This window comes from Euprymna scolopes, chromosome 4 (genome assembly GCF_053919585.1).
Source record: "Euprymna scolopes isolate OS-2025 chromosome 4, ASM5391958v1, whole genome shotgun sequence".
NCBI lineage: Eukaryota > Metazoa > Mollusca > Cephalopoda > Sepiida > Sepiolidae > Euprymna > Euprymna scolopes.
The window spans coordinates 67,230,315-67,251,965 of NC_136485.1; the positions used below are offsets into that span (position 1 = coordinate 67,230,315).

The 21,651-nt window shown below is 33.5% G+C and overlaps 1 protein-coding gene across 1 annotated transcript in view; it reads right to left on the reverse strand.

Moving 5' to 3' along the window:
• Nucleotides 1–1,139: 1,139 nt before the first annotated feature.
• The window catches only part of LOC145268190 (retinal dehydrogenase 2-like), a 63,249-nt gene continuing 42,737 nt past the window's right edge, over nt 1,140–21,651 (reverse strand). Inside the window, exons 7-14 of the mRNA XM_080123429.1 lie at nt 18,428–18,541; nt 17,461–17,563; nt 13,123–13,307; nt 11,080–11,244; nt 9,036–9,193; nt 4,775–4,849; nt 1,512–1,551; nt 1,140–1,329 (exon numbers count right to left, since the gene is read on the reverse strand). Coding sequence (XP_079979555.1) covers nt 1,297–1,329; nt 1,512–1,551; nt 4,775–4,849; nt 9,036–9,193; nt 11,080–11,244; nt 13,123–13,307; nt 17,461–17,563; nt 18,428–18,541 — 873 coding nt within the window. The 3' untranslated portion in view covers nt 1,140–1,296. The remainder of the gene's footprint in view (nt 1,330–1,511; nt 1,552–4,774; nt 4,850–9,035; nt 9,194–11,079; nt 11,245–13,122; nt 13,308–17,460; nt 17,564–18,427; nt 18,542–21,651) is intronic.

The window sequence follows — 21,651 nt, forward strand, 5'->3', positions numbered from 1 at the left end:
AGTTACAAGAATTGAGGAAGTAATGGTACAGGACACAGTGAGAAAGATGAAGAGGGATAAGGCAGGAGGTCACTCAGACATTGTTGAAATGTTGAAGGCTGTAGGTGAAACGGCTGTGGAGTTGATCTGATCATAATAGGTAATTCCAAAAGACTATTCTAGCTATCACGCTAGCATTTGACCCATCCAATGGTATCACTAAAGTAATAATTTATAGACAATCTTAACTTTGCTTTCTAAATATTTTCTGGGCATGGGAATTTGACAATTATGCTAAATTCCCAATAATTGTCAAATTCTCATGCGCAGTTCGCGATAAAGAAGTCAAGTGCAGTGAATAACGGGTTAAGAGAGGACAACCAGTTGATGTGCAAGACAACAGGGATGAATTAATTCAGATATGGAGAAAATATTTACAAAGCAAAGTTATTGAGATAGTCTATAAATTGTTACTTTAGTGATACCATCCATTGGGTGGATCAAATGCTAGTGTGATAGCTAGAATTACGAGTGGATGGAGAAAGTCCAGGGAATTTTTTGCCACTACTAACCAGCAAAGCATTACCACTGTCAACTAAGGAAAAAATTCTATCAGGCATGTGTATAGGATGTGATACATAGAAGTGAAACCTGACCAGTCAGTTCATCTCATTTAATTGTTGAAGACATGCAGTGTTGCATGGAGAAAAGTGATATAAGAATGGATGTGTAACAACTCAAAGACAAGGTCAGATCTGATTAGCCCAGAGGAAGAATCTGGACAGTGTAGAAAGATGTGTGCAGAACAGGAGGCTTTGATAGTATGGTCACATTGCAAGATTGAGAGATCCTGGGTCAGATATAGGATAGGTGATACAGTAAGGTGAATTCACAGGAGAAGGTCAATGAAAACATTGAAGTGACAAGGATGGACTCTTTCTCTATAGGGATAAATAGAGATTAGGTTGAAAATCATTCTCTAAACACTGTCCGACTCCTGTCAGCATGTAAGAATGACTAAACGAAATATGTGTAGGACGTGATCACTGATTGGGTTTACTTCTGCCTATCTATGCAATAAGGGAATAATCACTGATTAATCTATGAAGGTCTTAGAAATTCCAAAGGATTTTATTAGTAAAAATTTAAAAAAACAAAAACAATTTTAAACGTTTTATTAGTTTCAAAAATAAACATACAGAATAAAATCTTTAATCGTTACATAGACGTATTGATAGTAATCAACGTAAAGAACTTCAGCAGTATCCGTGGGTAGATTTCATTATTCCGAAGGCATTCACAACCATTCTAAACAGCTCAGGAATTCTTCTGGGGAATCTTGATGAGCACCTAAATAGCAAGATATAAAAATACCAATTTAAAGTAGATTTGGATTTTTCATTTAAAGCAAAACCTTTCACTTATTAAGGTGAACAAACAAAATTTTTTAAAACAAATTTAAAAATATTTTTCAGTTATCTATTCTTAGAATTAGATCTTGAAATTTGAAGTGATGATAAAAAAATACTTACATTCTTAATTTCAGTATACTCCTGCAAGCCATACTCGCCCCTAAGGGGATAAAAAAAAAATAAAATTATGCAACTTTTGCCGTAAACAATAGTAAGATCTTCATTAAAATATTTTACTCTATTAATAATAAAGGAATTTCTTTAGCATAAGATTTTACAAGAGAGACATATTGTAAAAAGGTCCTGTCATGACAAATAAGGAAGACTTATGATGGTATAAAGAAAAGGTTGATGTATCAATATCCATCTTTCCTTCCTTCTACAGCATAAAGAACTGGTTACCATAGTTTGGTTACAAGAATTGAAACTAAAATTCAATTAATAGTTTCACTAACAAACAATTGGGAAAGATTTATGTAGACAAGAATAGCAAAAATATGTGGAGTCAGTAACCATTGGTCTATTTCCTGTTGCCTAGCCTGCCCATGGATAAGAACTAGAAAAATGTCTTGGTATGTTGACTTTTACTGACTGATGAAAAGAGTTGGGAAAGGTTTGGGCAGCTGTGGGTTCCATGAACAGAAAGGTTTTAAAAAGACAGGGTATCGCTTGATGATTCATTACAGCTTTTAAGTATATATATATATATATATATATAAAACATAACTAATTACTAAGAGAGAGGGTATGGGAATTAATTATCGGAACAAGTTAAAAATGTAACTAGTATAAATAATTTTGGTTTTTGTTCAGAACTTTCCCCTTCATAAAACAAGTACTGATGTGAAAGAAATCACTTGCGACATCAATAAAGACCACGCAAACAAAGCCGTGTTAGAAACTGGATTGTCAATCCCCGATAGATGATAATTGTATTAGGCATTGCTAGAAAAGGGGGAAACTGGAGCCACTGAACGTGGATGCCAATCAAGCTGAGGGTAGCAAGTGACAGGAATGGCATCATTGTCTTTGCAAGTGGTTGGAATAATGAGGAAATCTATCTTCTATGTAGTTGAAACGTTGGGCAGAGAGAGGATACTGGGAAATGACTGGAGCAAAGTTGAGCTTTGGTTCAACTAATCTAACGGTAGGGGGAGTGGGAATTCCCCTGGGAGATATCAAGTGTGACCGACTGATGACCGAAAAGAACATAAAATTGTCCCCAAGAATGGTCGTAAGGGCTATGAGAGACTTTTCCGAATCAATCCAGTGGAGAAGTACACCGATAATGAGGGTTGGTTATTTTTGTTTTACGGCATATCAGCCCTTTTCAGGTTATTTAATGCCGAATCCAGTTATTTGGAAGAAAAATTTTTTTAATAGAATGTTTTTTTAAGTCGGTTTTTATTAAACCCATAGTTGGGACCCTAACAAGTACTACCACTCTGGGTCAGAGTGGACCTAGGAGCAATGGCAATTAAAGGGTGGCTCCACACTTCCCAAAGCCCGCAAGCTGGGGCCTCACCATCGGATATAGTTTAAGGTCATATCCATGACCCTAATAATGAGGGAGTAATCCTAAGTGAAATCTGTGGTCCAAGACAATCCCTATGTTAACCAACATGTCTGGTACGATGGTACAAATAAAAGAGAAAAGCTAGCCCATGCCAGACCGATGTTGAACAGATCGAACAGATAGTTGAACAGATCCAAATTTGTGACTAAGGGATAAAAGGGAATAAGGATTAGTGTTAGAGCAATATCTGTGAGATGAGCTGTTGCACAGTTCCTCCCAAATGAGGTTGCTGGGAGAGGGGATAGAATTCAAACTAAGAAAGGCAGATGAATCTAAAGGAGTAAAAAACCAATAGTTAATCGATTCCTTGGAGAAGTGAAACTGATGGTACTGAGGGAAAGGGAAACTGGTCATGTTAATTACCAATTGGAATAGGAGTTATGTTACATCTTGTTCTTTCAGTTTTCAAGATGGTGTTACGAGATTATCACTCAATACTTAGTCATAAAATTTGACTTTATTTGAAAAGCAAACAATTTTTGGTATACAATTTTTTTTTCCATCACTGGTATGTACATACAGATTTTCTTTTGACATTTCTGAATTTTTGAGATGAGGATTGGTTGTTTGTATAAGTATTCATCAGACTACTATTCTCATCTTGAGTGTGATTTTCACAACATTTTGGTCAATATAACCTCCGACTTTCTTCAAGTGTATTTTGTCGTACTCAGGAATTTGGGCAATCATAAAAATACATTTGCGAATTACTTAGGACTTCTATCCAGTTGCGTGAAGTAAAAGGGTTCCAATCGAAGTTCCATCCAAATTCCCGAGTTTGACAAACATTTCTGAGTTTGACAAGATGCACCTGAAGAAGGTCAGAGGTTATATCTACCGAAACGTTGTGAAAATCACTCAAGATGAGAACAGTAGTCCGATGAATAATTATACAGATTTTCCTTTGTTTTTGAGAGGAGGGAGAGGCGTTCTCAACAAGCACCATAGTTTTTAAAGTTGTCGCAAGCCTTGTAAATTATGAAAAACAAACTAAAAGTGTAAAATTCAAGAGATCAACATGAATCATGAAAATCGTCAAAATATAACATTGATGAGAATTGTTTTAGTACGAGAGATTCTATGCAAGTGAAATGTCTCGTGTTTGCTTAATGTTTTAGTGAGATGTGAAACTTAAGAGGTTGTTTAAATGCGTTCCTGGATTGTGGAAGGTGTTCATAGGTTTTTTGATTGATTAAATTCAGTCTTTCCCATTATGTGGTTTGCATGTGATGCTGAGGTTTAGAATTTCACAAGTGTCAAATAAAAGTATTTATTTGAAGATTCTAGCAAAGATAAAAACTGCACTAATATGTTGGAGGAAGTGTATGAATTGTTTTGATGTAGAATGCTGATATAGCTGTGATATCTTTGTTGCAATCTAGTCAGATTGTTACCTTTTATGATTACAAATGTATAAGAGTTTTAGGTTCTGATTTAGAATTAAACTTAAAAAAAAAAAAAAAAAAAAAAAAAAAAAAAAATACAGAAAATCTTGAAGATGTCATAAAAAAAAAAATAAATTACAATTTTTAGTTTTAATTACTTTGAATATAAACAATCTAGTCGAATTGAGTTGTTGATCTTGCATTTTAACAAAAAAAAAAAGAAAAAAAAAAGGCAGTTCAGATTTCAAAATTATCTAAAACTTACTGAAAGTTACAAAAGAAAAAGCAAAAATCTTGAAAATTTTTCTAATGTTGAAATAGGATTATGCCCCTCAAGCATTTTTATTTATTTTAATATATAACATTGATCGTGGCGACAGTTGAACACCCCCACAGAAAAAAAAAAAAAAAAAAATACTTACAATTCTCTTCCGATTCCTGACATTTTAAATCCACCAAAGGGAGATTGTGGGAAGACATTGTTATAAGAATTTACCCTGAAATAAAGATTACATGAGATGCAAAGTTTTCTTTTAAGAAAAAATTTTTTGTTGCTACACAAAGGAAAATTTGAAATGCCACAGTTATTTCAAAATATCTATTTAGAAATGTAGCCGTGTCTTCATATGCAAATGATCATATACATGCACAAGTACAGTCAAACCTGTTCATGAACATCTAAGAACTGGATTAATTCAGATTTAAAAATTAAAAAGGCAATTTCAGCTACATCAAAATTAGATTCCTGAACCAGAACCATACTGACAGCAATCAAAGTAAATTTAAAAAATTAAGTTTTTTTTTTTTTTAATCTAATTTCTATAATCTAGTTTTTAAATCTAGACTTCTTGAGAATTATATTTTTTTAAATTAATTTTGCTAAATTTTTTAATTTTAATAATGCGCAGTAGAAGTGGTCAAAATATACACTAAATATAATCTTAATTCAGAAAAGTTCACTGAAAATATTTATGAAATGTTTTTATTAAACACTAGTGAGGGGTACCCGGCGTTGCCCGGGTGTTTGGTAAATGAAAATAAAAATCGTTGGCAGGGTGTTTGTTAAAAAAAAAAAAAAAAAAAAAAAAAAAAAGCCCTAATATGCAGTTGGAAAATAATAAAGTGTGAAAAAAAAGAAAAAAAAAAAAGTGCGACATTTAACAGCAAGTGCCCATTTTTGACGAGTTCATGACATCAACTGAGAGCGGGGATAGGATTTTATTTACCGCGAGTCTGTTCGCTTCTTTTTTTATATAAAAAAGAAGAATGCACATGCGGCAATCAAAAATTGTTGAATATTTATCTTTTCAAAGTCGGGCAAATTAAATAGACAGGCAAGCTCGGTTGTTAACTCGTAGATATTATCATTTAGACATGATATAAAAAAGTTTTAAGTGAGTCCACCGATCGGTTCTCCCTTGAAAACAAATTAAACTATGGTTGTTGGTGACCACTGCCATTCCTGGAAAATAGTGGACACTGGCAGCCGTGGACCAAATGAAATAATCTGGCTCCCACTTTGTCAGACATTGTTTTCTAGTGACAACAGTGTTGGCTACTGGAAATTAGTGTTGGTTCCGTGCGATAACCTGCAGGTACCGGTTGATTCTAAAGAAAGCATTTAACTCTTTAGAAGGAATGAAAACAGGAGGTAGATAACTGGCTTCTATTGATGACAGTATATTTCAAGTCAGCCATCGTTTTTCTTGGTATACTGTACACATATTTTTCTAAAAATAGCTCTAGTACATCTAAAAAAAAAACTCAACAGAAAGTTAAAGTGTTTGGATTAACTACGAATAAGCGTTTCTGCAGTCAAGAAAATTTATGTTGAAACCTACCTGCATCTTTTTTGTGTTTTAACTTATTTGAAAGCATTTCAGTTCTAAAAAGAAAGTGTCAACATAAGTCACAGCTTTGATGCCTAGGTAATCAGTCAAGAATATAAAAATAAACTTAATCGTAAAAAAAACCCAAAAAAACTATAGCATCATTAAAGTTTTGATAATCACTCAAATCAAAAATTAAATGTTGGTACCTGTAAAAGAATTTTTTTGGCACCGTTTTTTTTTTTTTTAAGGGTGGGGGGTATTTTGTGCATATTTGCATTCCCAAACCAATGCGTTTACATTTTGAGACTGGCACCTGTTGAATGTTTATTAAACTGATGCAACTAATGTCAGCCAGTTAGATGGGTTTGTAGATTTCAGAGTGGAAACAGATGAAAGTGATAAAGTGCACTCCAAACTTGACAGCATCAAAAGAGGGTGTCAAAAGTGCATTGAGAATGGTGAATATTTAGAAAAATAAATTCTGAGCACAAAAAAGGTCGCTACAAAAAACAAAAAACTCCCAGCTTCAGATATTTTTAATGCTTTAAGTTCTGGCTTCTATACTGAATTGCCAAGCTACTTAATACTTTGATAGAATCCCTTGTTTTTAAATAGTTTTTGTTTTAAATTATTTTTGTTCACCCCCTAAACGAAGCATAGTGTGACCAAGGTGCAAGGGCTACTGTGATATAAGCCGGATTTATAAGGTTGAGTTTGGCAGCAAGATATTTGTTCACATCGCATTTAAATTTCTGCATGCTGGTATGTTTTGGGAAGGAATCCTAAAGGCACACAGTCAAAGGAAAGAAGCTACCAATAAAAAATCTTCCAGCATTTAGGAACCTCTACAGTTAAGGGATAGGATTTTACTTCTAGCCAGGAATAAGAAAGTTTTGTTAACAATATTAAATTATGTAACCTTACCATCCATTTATAAATCTGAAATTGCTTTCCTTCAACAACATTCATGGGTATCTGTACAAGAGGAACTTATGAAAGTTTGCTAACAGAATCAAATAGCAATTGGCCCTTTTAATTCCAATCACAGAATTCAAATGAAATGATTGAGTAGTATTTATTAGACTATCCTTTCATTAATCACTATACAGATGAGAATTTAAAGATCAAAAGTTAAGCCTATTCAGACCCCCCTCCCCTCCTCCTCCGGACAGTCATCATTCTGGAAACAAATTATGTTTTTTATTACTGCAAACAAGAATATTTCTCATTCAATTGTATCATGTAAAAGCGATTCTGAAGACACTGATGCACACAAGTTATGAAATTCATTTATTTTTTTAAAACTAGTCTACTGTTGGACAAAATTATCAGAGTTATTCCTCTTGGATTCATTCTGATAACATTAAAACAGATACTGTTTGGAAGTAAAAACAAAAAAGAAATCAATCATGTGCAGAATTTACAAGATCTTGCCCTCTATCTGGCACATCATTTAACATGGTTTTATAAATACCAATACCAAGTCAGTTCAGCAACTTAGTGGTCAGACTATAAACTAATACTTAGTTCAGTATCAGTCCCTGACGATAGATGTCTTATTGTATTTGAAACCAATATCCATTTTTTCTTCGTATATCAACTTTCATTTACACAAGCCTTTTACATTTGTCTTGGACTATTTACCTACGAAATAATAGGCAAATGATCTTTTGTTAATGTTTGAATAAATAAAGGTGCATTGCTCATACTTAAGATCATAAAATCTTAATATTTGATGAATGTTACATAAAAAAAATATTAGTTATATGAGGGTCTGTCACAATGGAGATAATGACAAAGGACCCCCTGCCTTCAAATCTACAAATTAATCTGGTTTATTCAAGTAAAAATCAGTTGGAAATTACATTTTCAAAGTGACTTTTTTTTTTTTTTAAAGAAAAAAAAAAAAAATGGATTGCAGCCAATTTAGAATGAAATGCACATATACGATTCTTTTAAAAAAGAGCGGAGTTTCTAAGAAACTTTGAAATTAATTGCAGTTCTATTTACATAGAACCTCCTCTCTCCACAATTTTCAATGGCAAAGACAAACAACTGTTTGGTAGATGACATTCAGCAGACAAAAATATTCTTAATTATTCATTTGGCATAAAACAAGCAGCAGTCAAATTGTTAACACTAACAACCTGGGTGTGCCAATTTAGGGACGTTGGCAGTAGTGATGGGACGATTCCAATCCAATTACCGATTCTTTCTAAATCTCTAAATATAAGTTATTTTGTCCTGATTACTGTAAAAACACCTTAAATGTGCATATATTTTCTCAAACGTAAAAACACCTGTGAGGGTGGTGATCTAGGGTTTTTAGTTTTACTGGAAGTTTAAATCGATAACTTATTACTATGAGCAGTGGAAGATGTTTCTTACCCCAAAATCAAATAAAAAAGGAAAATTTAAGGAATCGGTTTTGGCATCGGAAAATAGGCTCAAATTTTTCCAATGCCGATACCCCCAAAAAGCTCCAATTTTTCCGATTCCGATTAATCGTCCCAACACTAGTTAGCAGCCTTCAAATGGTTCCTTCTGTAAGTACCCAATGTCTTTCTAGATAGAATAGACTAAAAATATTCTAAAGAAATAAAATGCCAACATTCATCTGAAATGAATGATGCTCATCAGCAGCAGGTGTTATGTAATCATGTATAACACTAATACAGAAAGATGTACGAGCAAATATTTGCCATCTTCGCCGTTCAAGCAGATTATAGCGAACAATAACATTATCGCGTGTATTTCTTTGTTTTCTCAAAAATTCAATGAAACCTTTTCAATATTTTTGTGAAAAGGTTTTAAAAGTTTGGTTTCTATTGTTAAAAAAAAGAATACTTACCAGACTGTACCAGCATCTACAGAATTAGTAAAAGTCATCGCCTTGTTAATATCCCTGGTGAAAATAGCAGCACCAAGTCCATAATGGGTTGTGTTAGCTCGTTCAATTACTTCTTCCATGTCATGGAATTTAATGATTTGCTGGACTGGACCAAAGATCTGTTAAAGACAAGCCATAAATGTGCAAATGCCAATTTTGGATGACTCTTTATTTGGCTAGTACAAAGGAGAGAGCTAAAATGTGTGTACATAAGTATCTATATACTATTAAATATATGAATGGAAATGTATAAAAAAAGAATACGAAAAATATAAAAGCTTATAACTTTTCTTTATTCGTTTTCAATTGGTGACGTGCAGGAATACAAAATAATATTATGAAAAAAATTTAAAACTTTTTTTATAAGTACATAATTTTCGACCGATCCTTCAGTCTTCATTGGTGTTAAAAGTATTGTGCTTTTAGAGTTTGTTCATATGCAAATGTGATTGTTGACAAAAATAGGCAGAATACACATTACTAAGGAAGCAGTTTTTATCCAAACGCAAGTATTTTTTTAAAAATCTGAGTGATCTATTTGATAATCCTCAAATAAAGCAGACAAGAACATTAGTTCAAAATTAATTTTTGCTTATGAAACACTTGAATGTGTTTTGGCAAAAATAAGAGAAAAAAAATGCAAAAATATATTCGTCGTATCATCAGGCAAATACTTAGTAACATTTTCCCCCCTCTACAAAAGTTAAACTTTTCCTCATACTAGTTATAAAGCAGTAGAAGTAAGATAAAAGACAGAAATAGAGATAACCAGGTACTGAAGCAACACTGGAGCTAATAGAAACTGGTTTGTATATATCCATTTCTATTTTGGAAAAGAAATGTTAAATGCTTTTCATCTACAGCACAATTTAAGTTAAAACTGTTACTTTCATCTGAAGAAAGCTTAAAAAAAAAAAAAAAAAAAAAAATTTACACCACTTTCCTATTCTGAAGAACCATAAATTAGATTTTTGCTCCCTTTATCCAGTAAATGCTGCAAATGCCTCAAACGCTCTGAGCATAAGTTGGACAGAGATACGCCCACTTATTCTGATATTGGAATACAGGTCTTTGAAAAAAATCCCTGCACGCACCTCAGACAAGGTATCAGATCTTTCTAAATCTGCTAATAGATTTTTTTGAAAGAATTTCAAAGATAATCTCAGAAGCAGGTCAGGTACTGTATAGCAAGGAAAATACCCCAAAATCTTAAGGTTACATATAGAATATTAAATTTTTTATTTAGTTGGTTTATTTTACCAGCATATTGACCCTTTTGGGTTATTTAATGCTGAAGAACTGGTTTTATTTTGTTTACTTTTTTTGGGATTTTGTTGGTATTAGAATATTAAAATATTCACTATTCAATAAAAAGGCCACAGCTTTGATATAATGGAGTAATTGCAGATTAAAAGAAAGGAGACCATCAATCATGCTTCAGAAATTTGATGAAGCTTTTATAGAGGCCTTACATGCTTTGTATTATGTACAAAAAAAAAATAAATCTGTCCCGTTAAGAGAAAGGAGATAATTCAAGTTATCTCCCTTGTCTAAAATAACCACCTTTAATTAGTCAAAAAATGTCTAATCAGCAAGCACGTGCATGTTGATTAGACAATTTCTTTGACTAATCAGCAGGTTAAAGGCTAAAAGTTATTCCTTCCTATGAACGTAATTACACTATGAAAAAAAAACAAAAACTTTCACTTATGCTGTCATACTTAATAGTATTTTAATTAAGCTGCAAACTCCAAGACATTTTTCGTATAATTTCAATATGTATTTATCAGTCTTGTATATTACATTTCAGCTCATTTCTAACACTTAAACAAAAACAAGCAAACTACTTCATTTTGCAAACAAATTCTCCACCTTCAGTCGGCCAGTTAAACAGAGTTTGGATATAATTGTATATGGGTAAGTATACAGTTTTCAAACTAATAAAATTCACAGATTCTAGATAAAACAATTATGGGTGGAATTGAACAAAACAAGTTTCACTTACCTCTTCCTTTGCAATTCTCATGTTATCAGTAACATTGGCGAATACTGTAGGTTCAACAAAATAACCTTTGTCACCTTTTCTGACACCACCACACATCAAATTAGCACCTTCACTTTGACCACTCTTGATTAGAGCAAGAATCTTATTATGTTGCGTTTCATCAATCTTAAAAAAAAAAAATTATCTGATAAGTGTCATTTATGCAGAGTTGTAGAAATTTCCAGATTAGTATCTGGAGGCGCATTAATTCACTGGGAGAAATGCACCCTCAGTCTTCATTAAGACATGCATCTAGAAGGTAACTGATGTAAAAACCTGTGGTCTACTGTATACTGTCAGTGCAGATGACTGCTACAGGACAAAGGTTAGCAGTATTACCCAAAAAGTATGGTTTGTTTTACAAAGCCTTCACCACTATAAACAAATCATTTGTGTGGATTTCCAAGCAACTTAGTTGTTGTAACGGAAGATCATACGTTGAAATCGACAGGAGAGTTCATTATATATCTGTAATATTTAAATATTTATGAAAAAAGATTAAAATATTCTTGGTATTATAGTATTTGGTTAAATAGACAGGTGATTAGAAGACGATTGCATATCTGCCTTTTCAGCTGTTTCTGCCAAGCACTATTTGATACTAAAATACAAACAGTCCCTGTAGAGATGCCAATGTTGATAAACATTTTCCTTGTTTGCCTCAGCCACGATGAGACCAGAAACCAAGAATAATTTCCTTTGAATAAATGTTAACCAAACCATCCTATCTTACATTCTTGAAATGTAATAAAAAAAATTATAGAGGCCAGTCAGACTAGTACAAATGCTACTATTTTTATTTATTTATTTATTTTTTTAAATAGTTCATAAAAAAATTATGTCTGGTGCTATACATTTGTAATTTTATTTTATCATTTTACCTAGAAATAAAAAAATTTTGATATCTACTATTATATAAAAGTCACTGTGTGTGCGTGCACGAGTTAGTGACCAAGTGGGATTCCTTCCTCATAATCTCAACCATTTCAGAACCTATCTTTTGCAAATTTCAGTTGAAACTAATTTATGTCTGGCAGTGTACTTGGGTTTTGTACAGAAATTCATCCGATAAGTATTAAAAATTGAAAAAAAATCAGATCTTTAAAATAGTCTTTCTTCTCTTATAGATAAAAAGAATTTTTACAGGAGAATATTCTACGTTATACCGGCTGGTGTAATGGAAAATATTCCCAGTAAAAATTACTTTATAAAAGAAAGACTATTTTTAAGATCGTCAGAGCCCATTATCGGCCACCGTGATATTGTAAACAAACAGAATTTGATGAACACTTTTTTGCGAATTAGTTCACCAGGAAAATTATTCCTCATAATAATCTGCATAAATTAAAATGTGTTTAAGCGGATTGTATGACTAGGAAATGTCAGATGGCCAGTTAGCTAACAATTGAAATTATTTAATAAAAACAATGGATAACTCTAGAAACATTTCCTCTAATATTTCTCACTTGAATTCTTGTAGACAAATAAAAGCGAGAACAGAAAATGGCTGGCTAAGTCTTACTCATTTTCTCTAGTTAGCAACAATGTATTTCTCAAGCTAATGGTTTTTTTTTTTTTTAATAGCTAAGTTTTGTTAGGGACTTAGTTAAAAGATTAATTTATCATATATATATATATATGTTTATTTATATAAAGTAATTTGTGTTTGGAAGAAACTTATGAATGTTTTATTTAAAATGGTTTCCAGTACAAAACTTTACAAATTAATCTGTTAAAGTTAATATAAATTGTAGAGAAGAGGAACTAACTGAAACTTGTGATCCTTTTCTTCATATCAGGCAAGGCCAGACAGATGAATACAAACTACAGCATGAAGATCTTCAAGCATCTTACCATACCAAACTAAACGGTCATCTAAACCTGAAGGATCTAATATTTAATACTTTGTTTCATACTGCCATGTAGTTTATTTTTATATATATATACTTATTTGTAACATCTGGTGTAAACAATTCAGTTATATTCAAACTTAAAAATTTTTACCTGTGGTCCATTTTCAGTTGAGGCATCAAACGGATCTCCAACTTTCCTGCGCTTGGCCCGTTCTGCACTCTTCTTGACAAACTCCTCGTAAATAGTGTCCTGCACATAAGTACGCGAGCCAGCCACGCAGCATTGACCCATGTTGGTCATAACGGCTTCATGGGCTTCTTCAACAGCCAGTTCAACTGAAATAAATTTAACCTCATTTAGTTTTCAAATCAAAGAAATGTTAAACAAATTGAAGTTAAAATCAAGAGCAGTAATCATATTTGCTGTTGGATTTTAAATGTGAAATTTGGTTGGAATGTTTCTGTGCGGATTGTTTTAAGTTTGTGTAAGCCCCTACCTCAAAATAGGACCTAGATTATACGTTTTGAAGTAAACTGCATCGAACCAACTAGGGATATTTGAAAAGTGGAGGTCTTCTGGATCAACCTAAGTAACAAGACATACATGTTCTATATTAAAATGGTCAAAACCATTTACAGTATTAAAAAAAAAAAAAAAAAAAAAACTTTTACAAATTTTTATTTATTTATTACATTTTCACCCCAAACAAGGCACATTGCCACTTTGGTGTAGGGGCCTACTGTCAGGGGCAACAACTACTAGGGTACTATGTTGGGATTTGGGCAGTAAGATGTCGGTTCACGTTACACTTGAACTTCTACATGTCAATACAGTTGGGGAAGCAAGGACCTGGAATGGAATTCCAGAGTTAGCGGTTCTGGGGAAGAAACTATTGGAGTAGAAAGATCTTTTACATCTAGGGATCTCTACTGTGTGGGGGTGGGATTTAGCTGCCTGTCGGGTTTGTTGAGTGTGTCTACGTTGTGGGGGCACAAGTGTCTGCAGTTCGCCAGAGCATTCACCATTAAAATACTTGTAGAACAGGCGGAGGGAGGCAACTTTTTGTCGATGGGACAGAGGCTGAAGCTTAGATGCCAGTTCAGGGCCTATCAGATTGGCGACTCTTTTGAACCTTGTCTAGGAGTGAGAGACTAGTAGCAGATGCACCAGCCCAAACGTGACAGCAATACTCCATACATGGGCGAATGGTGGCCTTATAGAGGTACACTTATAGGTTAATACTTTCCCACCATAAACCATATTGGCATTTGCACATATGTCTAACAGGGACTTGTGAAGAGTTGAGAAGCAAGATGCTTGTTCACATTAAACTTCTGCATCTCAGTACAGTGAGGGAAGCAGGAAACTGGAAAGGAATTCCAAAATCTAGCATTCCAAGGAAAGAAATCCAAGTAGAAAGCTTTCCAGCATCTAAGAACCTCAACAGTAAAGGGGAGAGATTTTGCTGTTTGCCGGGTTGGCTGAGACTATGTACATTGAGGGGCATAAGTGCTACAATTTCAAAGCACATTCCATTAAAATACGTGGTAAACAGGCACAGGGATGCAACATTGTGGCAATAGACAAAAGTTAGAGCTTGGCCAATAGTGCAAGACCTATTAGGTTCAAGACATTTTTGGAATCAATTCAATTACTGCTTCCAACTAGTATCTACTAGATGTTATAGGCATTTATCCACAATTTCACTAACTTCAGCCGAGAGATCTTTTTAGGATTCTAACTGCCTCTTTAAGTACAATTGTTTGCATCTTTCTCCAGATATACTTGCCAAGTAGTTTTTGAAATTTTTTTTCCACGGAAATATGATTACTGGAATCACGGAAATTTTCAACATTCCGATTTCGTGTCATACATAAGACCTTGATATTTAGTTATCTTCCCCTCAGCTCTGCTTAAGCCAGCATCAGGGACACCAACTTTAACTAGGGTTGCTACTTTCTCCTTTTTGTCCTCATATGTCAGATTTAACAACTTAGTTTTCTAGGTATGTAGCTGTATGGATTGCATAATCGTAGTGTATGGTGAAGGACTCATTTCCAACACTTCCAGGTCTTGCTGCTATAATATTGAATGTTTCACAAATGGTTTAGTGGAGATATCTACACACTCCATTATGCCGCATTGTATAGTAGCTGTCCCCGAGCAGAACTTTACAACTGAAAGTCAGGTGGTTTACTACTGTATGACAGAACCTTCGCTTGTTGACATTGTTCATATATTCTTGGAATAGTTCATCCAAAAAATATTTGGCAGATTATTTTTCCAGTTTTGCTCTAGAGTCTTTTTTGCAATGGAAGGTCTTTGTATTTTTGAATAAAAAAAAAAATGGTAATCATTTGTTGACTGTTGCTTATCAGAATTAGAGTTGAGGAAATAAGACAAGCAACATTTTCTTTACATACTCATGCACGTGTTTATAGGCTGATCATACATGCAACTTGATTTTTTTTTCTTAGCAAAAGATTGTTTTAAGGAGTTTCTTCCCTTGGCTGGCAAATTTTTAAAAAAAATCCAGCATTAATTGGAATATTTATGCAAGATTAGATAAAAAAAAATAACTATGATAGCTATTTCCCGTCCCTACTGCATCATTTTCATTTCCTGCCCACCTTGTACAGTAGAACCGGAATACAGTGGTCCCAAGATACATTTTTTTTTTTTGATGACAGCCCAGATGAGTTATCTTATGCTAACCATGCAAGTTAGCTACAGATTTTCATTTTACTTCAGATTACGCTTGAATAACAGATTATAAAAGTAACAAGATTGACTTAACAAAACAGGCAGTCACAGACAATTTTAGTGTAACCATAAATATTAGGTGCCAGCCAAGGGAAGTAACTTCTACTTAAAACAATCTTTTGCTAAAAAAAAAATCGAGTTACATGTCTGAGCAGCCTATAAACATGTATAGAAAAGGTCACTTGTCTTATTTCCTCAACTTTCCTCATTCTGATAAGTAATAGTCAGCAAATTATTACCACTTTTTCTTATTCTAAAAGTTTAATGCATTTCTATCAGAACTAAGAAAACGTATTCTTGAAATATAGATCTGTAGGGGAAAAAAAGCATGTCATGTTATAAAGCAGTTCATGTGTTCGAGAGGGTCATAACAAGAGATTACTACATGCTAAGATAGGGATTTCCATTAAATTTATGACACATTTTTCCAACCCAAGATGGTTTATAATGCAAACATCCTTTAATAAGTGAAAGCCCCCCCCCCCGGTTGTTTGAAATCAGGTAAATAAGGGCAGGTGAAGTGGTGCTCTTTAGCCTTGATAAGCAATCAACCAGAGATGGTATCTAGTCCTCACCACACTGGGTTGGTATTATCAAGGGCATCCAACCTATAAAAATCTTGCTTCAACTAATGACTGCCCCTAATATTTCGTCCTTGTTTATTTTAGCAAAATTCGAAAATTGAATTTCAAGTGAAACCAACGGTGTACTGAATTGTCATGTCTCAGTACTGAGCATATCCAAAAATTACGAAAAACGACAAGGTAGAAAATTATTAATTAAAAAGTTGGAAGACAATTAGCAAAATTAGTTTTGCGAAAGAAATAAAGTTTTTATAAAAAAAGGGGCATAATTATTTTCTGAAAACTGAAAATCCTCCGCTAATTTAGTAAAACTTACTTTTCGAAGACAATAAGTAAAAATTGCTTTCATTAGTTTTCTACCTTATTGTTTATCATAATTTTTGGGTATTTTTGTTAATGCGACGTGAAAATTCAATAAATATCTTAATTTTCAAATTTCGCTGCAATAAGGAAGAACCAAAACTTTGTTCCATTTCAGGTTATGTAGTTTAAATAACTTGGTTAGAGATAGGATAGTTTGGAAATCAATTTCTAGAAATCGTCCAACACATGCCAGCATATAAAACTATCATTAAATGGAATGTAAAGATGACAGAACTGTAAAATTGGGAGTTTGTTCTCACTAAGTGGAAATGAACAGTTATGATTTGACTTATCTGAGGATATATATAAAAATATATATTTTTATTTTTTTTTAAATGTGGCTAGTCATCCAAACTGATTCCAATTAAAGGCTGGCACTTAGGGGTGAAACTGGACAGTTTTAAATATTTCAAGCCATCAAGCTTCCTTGAGAATTTGTAGCTGTCTCAGCAAGAATGTTGAAACTAAAAACATTCAACAATATTAAATGGAGGATTTTGAACACCAACTGGTACATACACCAAAATACTTTAAAACAAATCATACCATAATGATAAAAAAAAAAAAAAAGTCTTTCCCTTTCCAGACAAAGAAAAGGGTGTTCAAGCTCCATTAATGAGCCCTTTATAAAGAGGAATGATGAATACAACCCTCCCTTGAGGAAATTAAGATTAGCCTTACAGAATTTCACGTTCCAAGATCTATTAGCTTAAAAGTTAGTGAACACATGATCCTTGTGAGTGTTTTTAAACAATTCCAGAAATCTGGCATCACTTACTATCAGCATCTGCAAAAATGACATTTGGACTTTTGCCGCCAAGTTCCAGAGAGCATCTTTTCAGGTTGGATTTGGCTGCTGCCTCCATCACAACTTGTCCAATCTAAAAAAAAAAAAAAAAAAAAAAAAAAAAAAATCAGCTGGATTTAAGATTGTTTAACATCTTTTACACTAGTTGAAAATATTTTTACAATTAAAAAAAAAAAAAAAAAAAAAAATGATTTATCCAAATTAAATGAGCATTTAATTATTTATCAGTCATCTGATGTGGTAATGCTTTGAATATTTATGTTGGAAAATTCAGGTTAAGGTTAGTCCTTTATTGATCCCAAAATACAGAACGTGTTGCAATAAAAATGAATCAAAATAAGGTTTTTTAAAAATTTTTTTATAATTTGTAAAATTTCTATATTCTCTTGGTATACTACAACCAACTTTTCAGAGCAAGAGAAATATACACACTTTGGTCAGAAATCTCACTTGTTTTAAAATTTCATTTTAAAATCTCAATCAGTTGTGAAACAAGGGACTTGAGTCTTAGCTGATATACTGGAATTTAACCAAGACAGATGTTAACAGAGGTTTCCATAATGGTATCAAGCGTGAGTACTCACAACTGACTAATAACATCAGAGACAAGGACCAGATTATTCAGACGATCGTTATCACATTTCAGTTTATGTTATCTCTGAAATCTCCGAAGTGTGTATGGGATTTTGAGTAACCCTTTATTCGATCCATGGGGAGAGTAGCTTGTTTGTGTTAGATTAGATATGATCAAGTAGTGTTAATTCATAATTATATCCCTAGTATCAAAGGGTTGGATTTGAAATTCCATACAGATTCCAAGGTTTGATAAGAAACATCTGAAGGAAGTTGGAAGTTACATCATCTAAAGCGCAAGAACAATCGTTTGAATACAAAGCTGCACTTTTTCAGAAAAAGAATGAATAGTAAAAATATTTACATCAGTAGATCCAGTGAAAGCAACTTTATTAATATCTTTGTGAGATGAAATGGCAGCACCAGCTGTTGGTCCATATCCAGGTACAATGTTCACCACACCAGGAGGGAAGCCAGCCTTTATTAGAAAGAGAAAATTACTAAAATATAATCAAGTAAATACAAAGTTACATATCTAATAACAGTAAAGATGTCATCGTAAGGTTTCATCATCCATGACAAAAAAAAAATACAGTTCAAATATTAGGTTAGTGCAAAAAAATGTTTTTTGACTTGAATTTAAATATACGCATGTTGGTATGATTGGAGAAAAAGAATTATAAAGACAAGAAAAACTATTAGAGTAGAAAATAGTTTGGAATCAAAACCTCTAGAGTGAAGAAAGATTTTGCTGAGGAGAGAAGGTACAAAAGCATTGAAGCACATTCGATGAAAATAAAACAATTTTATAAATGGAAAGGTTAAGAGTATGTAAGCAATGAATGTAAGATTTAGATTTTATGTAGTTTCATGCTGAAGTATTTGCAGAATATCAATGTTTAATTTTCAGTATGAAAATTAAGATTTTCATAAGCGCTTTTGTATATATGTAAAATATACTATAGTAGTTATCTCCCTTTGTTCAGAGCAAGATTTGGCTGGTAGCTGAACTACTGAATTGTGGCATTCGTTTGTCACAATGCAGTAAATTGAAGTGGTTAGGATTTGGAGTTCTACATGTGCAGAAGAAATTTGTATCAGATTTCAAAAGGTAGTTAGATTAGAGATCACTTCAGATTGTATGGAAATAGTTTCAAACAAGATGTGAAGCCACTTCATGTAAGGAGCTTACAGGAATGATAGATTAGTACAAAGACAAGAAATGCCCATTGAAAAAAAACAAACAAAAGAAAACGTTATCAGTAGAAGGAAATCTGTCAGCAGGAAAAGCTCCACAAGCCTGCAGTTCTTGGAAAGCTACTGGAATAGGAAGCTATATTACAACGAGGTATCAAAATAAATTGCTGGAGACCATTAGACCAAGAAGTAAAATAAAGGAAGCAGGAGATAGATCAAACAATTTTGCATATGAGCCATAATAGTATTTATAGAATAGACAGACCAACATGATGTCAGAGTGGGAGGTTGATGAATGTCCAGAACTATTTAGTATGGTTTGAGTATTGTATGTGCAGGCATTTCTGTGCACTGTCAATTTAAGTGTCTAAGGTAGCATCTTTATGAAAAGAGGCTTTATATCAAAGAATAAAAGTCCTTTACTGTCAAAGTAATATTGCCATATTATATATATATATATATATATATATATATATGGGTGGCCGTGTGCGACATCATCATGTTGACAACGGTTCCTGTTAAATCAGTAAAGTTAACATTAAAGCCTGGTTAGTATCAGATGGGTGACCATTTGGGAATACTGGATGCTGTATATGCTTAATAAATTATGTTGAAACACTTTAGCAAGAGTTTAAAACATTCTGAAATGAAATGCATATAGGTGATATTCCAGAGTTTCAAAGAATGTAATGGTTTCTTCCTCTTCAGAGAAAAGAAAACTAGTTAACAGAACAGATAGCGGGGTTAGAAGATTTGCTGATTTTATCATTTGTGAAACAGCATTCCATAATTGCGGTTATAGTAAATGTAAAATACTGTTTGTAAAAACTGTTTGTATAAATTGTTTGAGCAAAGTGATGTTTTTAAAAATAGAGGAGGGGGGGGGGAGAAAATGAAAAGTCAAACTGCTTTGAATAAATTCAAGTGTGAAAAGTCTTTGATTTACTCGAATCGGTTTGACTTTTTATTTTGTCCTTTCCCACTTCCTCTATTTTTACAAACATCACTTTGCTCTTTTGCAATTTATATAAACTTTGTTTGCAAACAGTATTTTACATTCTATGACCACAATCAAAACCAGCAAATCTTCCAGCTCAGCTATCTATATGTTCTGCTAACTAGTTCTTCTTTCCTCAAAAGAGAAGAATCCCCTTACATTTTTTGAAACTCTGGAATAAGGACTATCACCTATATATGTGTTTCCTTGCCGGGTAATAAATGTTTTAAACTCTTGCTGAAGTGTTTCAACATAATGTAACAAAGTAAGGGTGTGGGTAGGTTGAATTGAATTTCTAAACAAAAAAGAAATAATATCCGCGTGATGTTTAGAGGGCGATATAATTGTTTATATATATATCAACAAGTCAGATGGACAAAAAGAGAGAATGCGCAGGCATTTCTTGGAGAAGAGATGCGCAGAGAGGAACACAGTCAAAGCAGAGTTGGCTCTTGACTTGACACATTTCTCTACATACCCAGAGACCGACACTCCACAAGGTTACACACTGATGCTTTCGACCATATTCTTAGCATAACACATCGCTTCCTTCAGGACTCTGAAAGAATTATAAGAACTGTACTGTTTTTTTTGTTAATATATATTTGGTACAAAATCGTTTTATCCTGTTTCTTTTACTACACAAAAAAAATCCACGGCTCTCTTTCGACGACGTTCGTCGTTAAGAGGGTACACAACGAATTGGTCCAGGATATATAACTAGACGATCAACCGATAATTCGGTCACTTCCCCATACCAGTAACTTTAGACGGCCAAGAATTATCACCGGCAGTGGAAGGGTTCAGAGGTCGACGATCATCTTCAACCGACTGGTGAAAGAGTGGGAGGGTGACATTTGGTGCCGTGACCAGGATTATCGAAATCAGGAAGAAGGTGTGTTAGCTAACCAAAAAAAAAAAAAAAATAAATAAAATAAACAAAAAAAACCAAAAAAAAAAAACAGGTTTACTGTTTATAACAGGTGGGATCTCCCAACAAGCGAGTAAACAAAAAGCAGCACAGAACCAGGAATATCTCGGCGATCAGGTAGGAAAACCACTATTTTCGTTCTTTTAACTTCCTTTTTGCTTTGTCATTGTTCGTTTTTGGACTTCTTGTGGGCTTTTTCAAAGAGCGCTTAATTTTTTTTTTAATATGGATTCTACTAGGGCTGCAGAGGAGTTGGGTCGTGGAATTGAAGAGGGGGGGTCAGCTAACCCCAAAACTTAATGTAACGGGATCCAGAATTCCACTGTTCACAGGTTTGGCTGTGGAGTTGGGACCCTGGCTCAAAGCAATAGAAAAGAAAGGGCGCATTTATAACATGCCGGGGACCAATATGATCTTACTGGCGTATGACTATACCGAGGGTGTTGCCTCAGAATGGATTGGG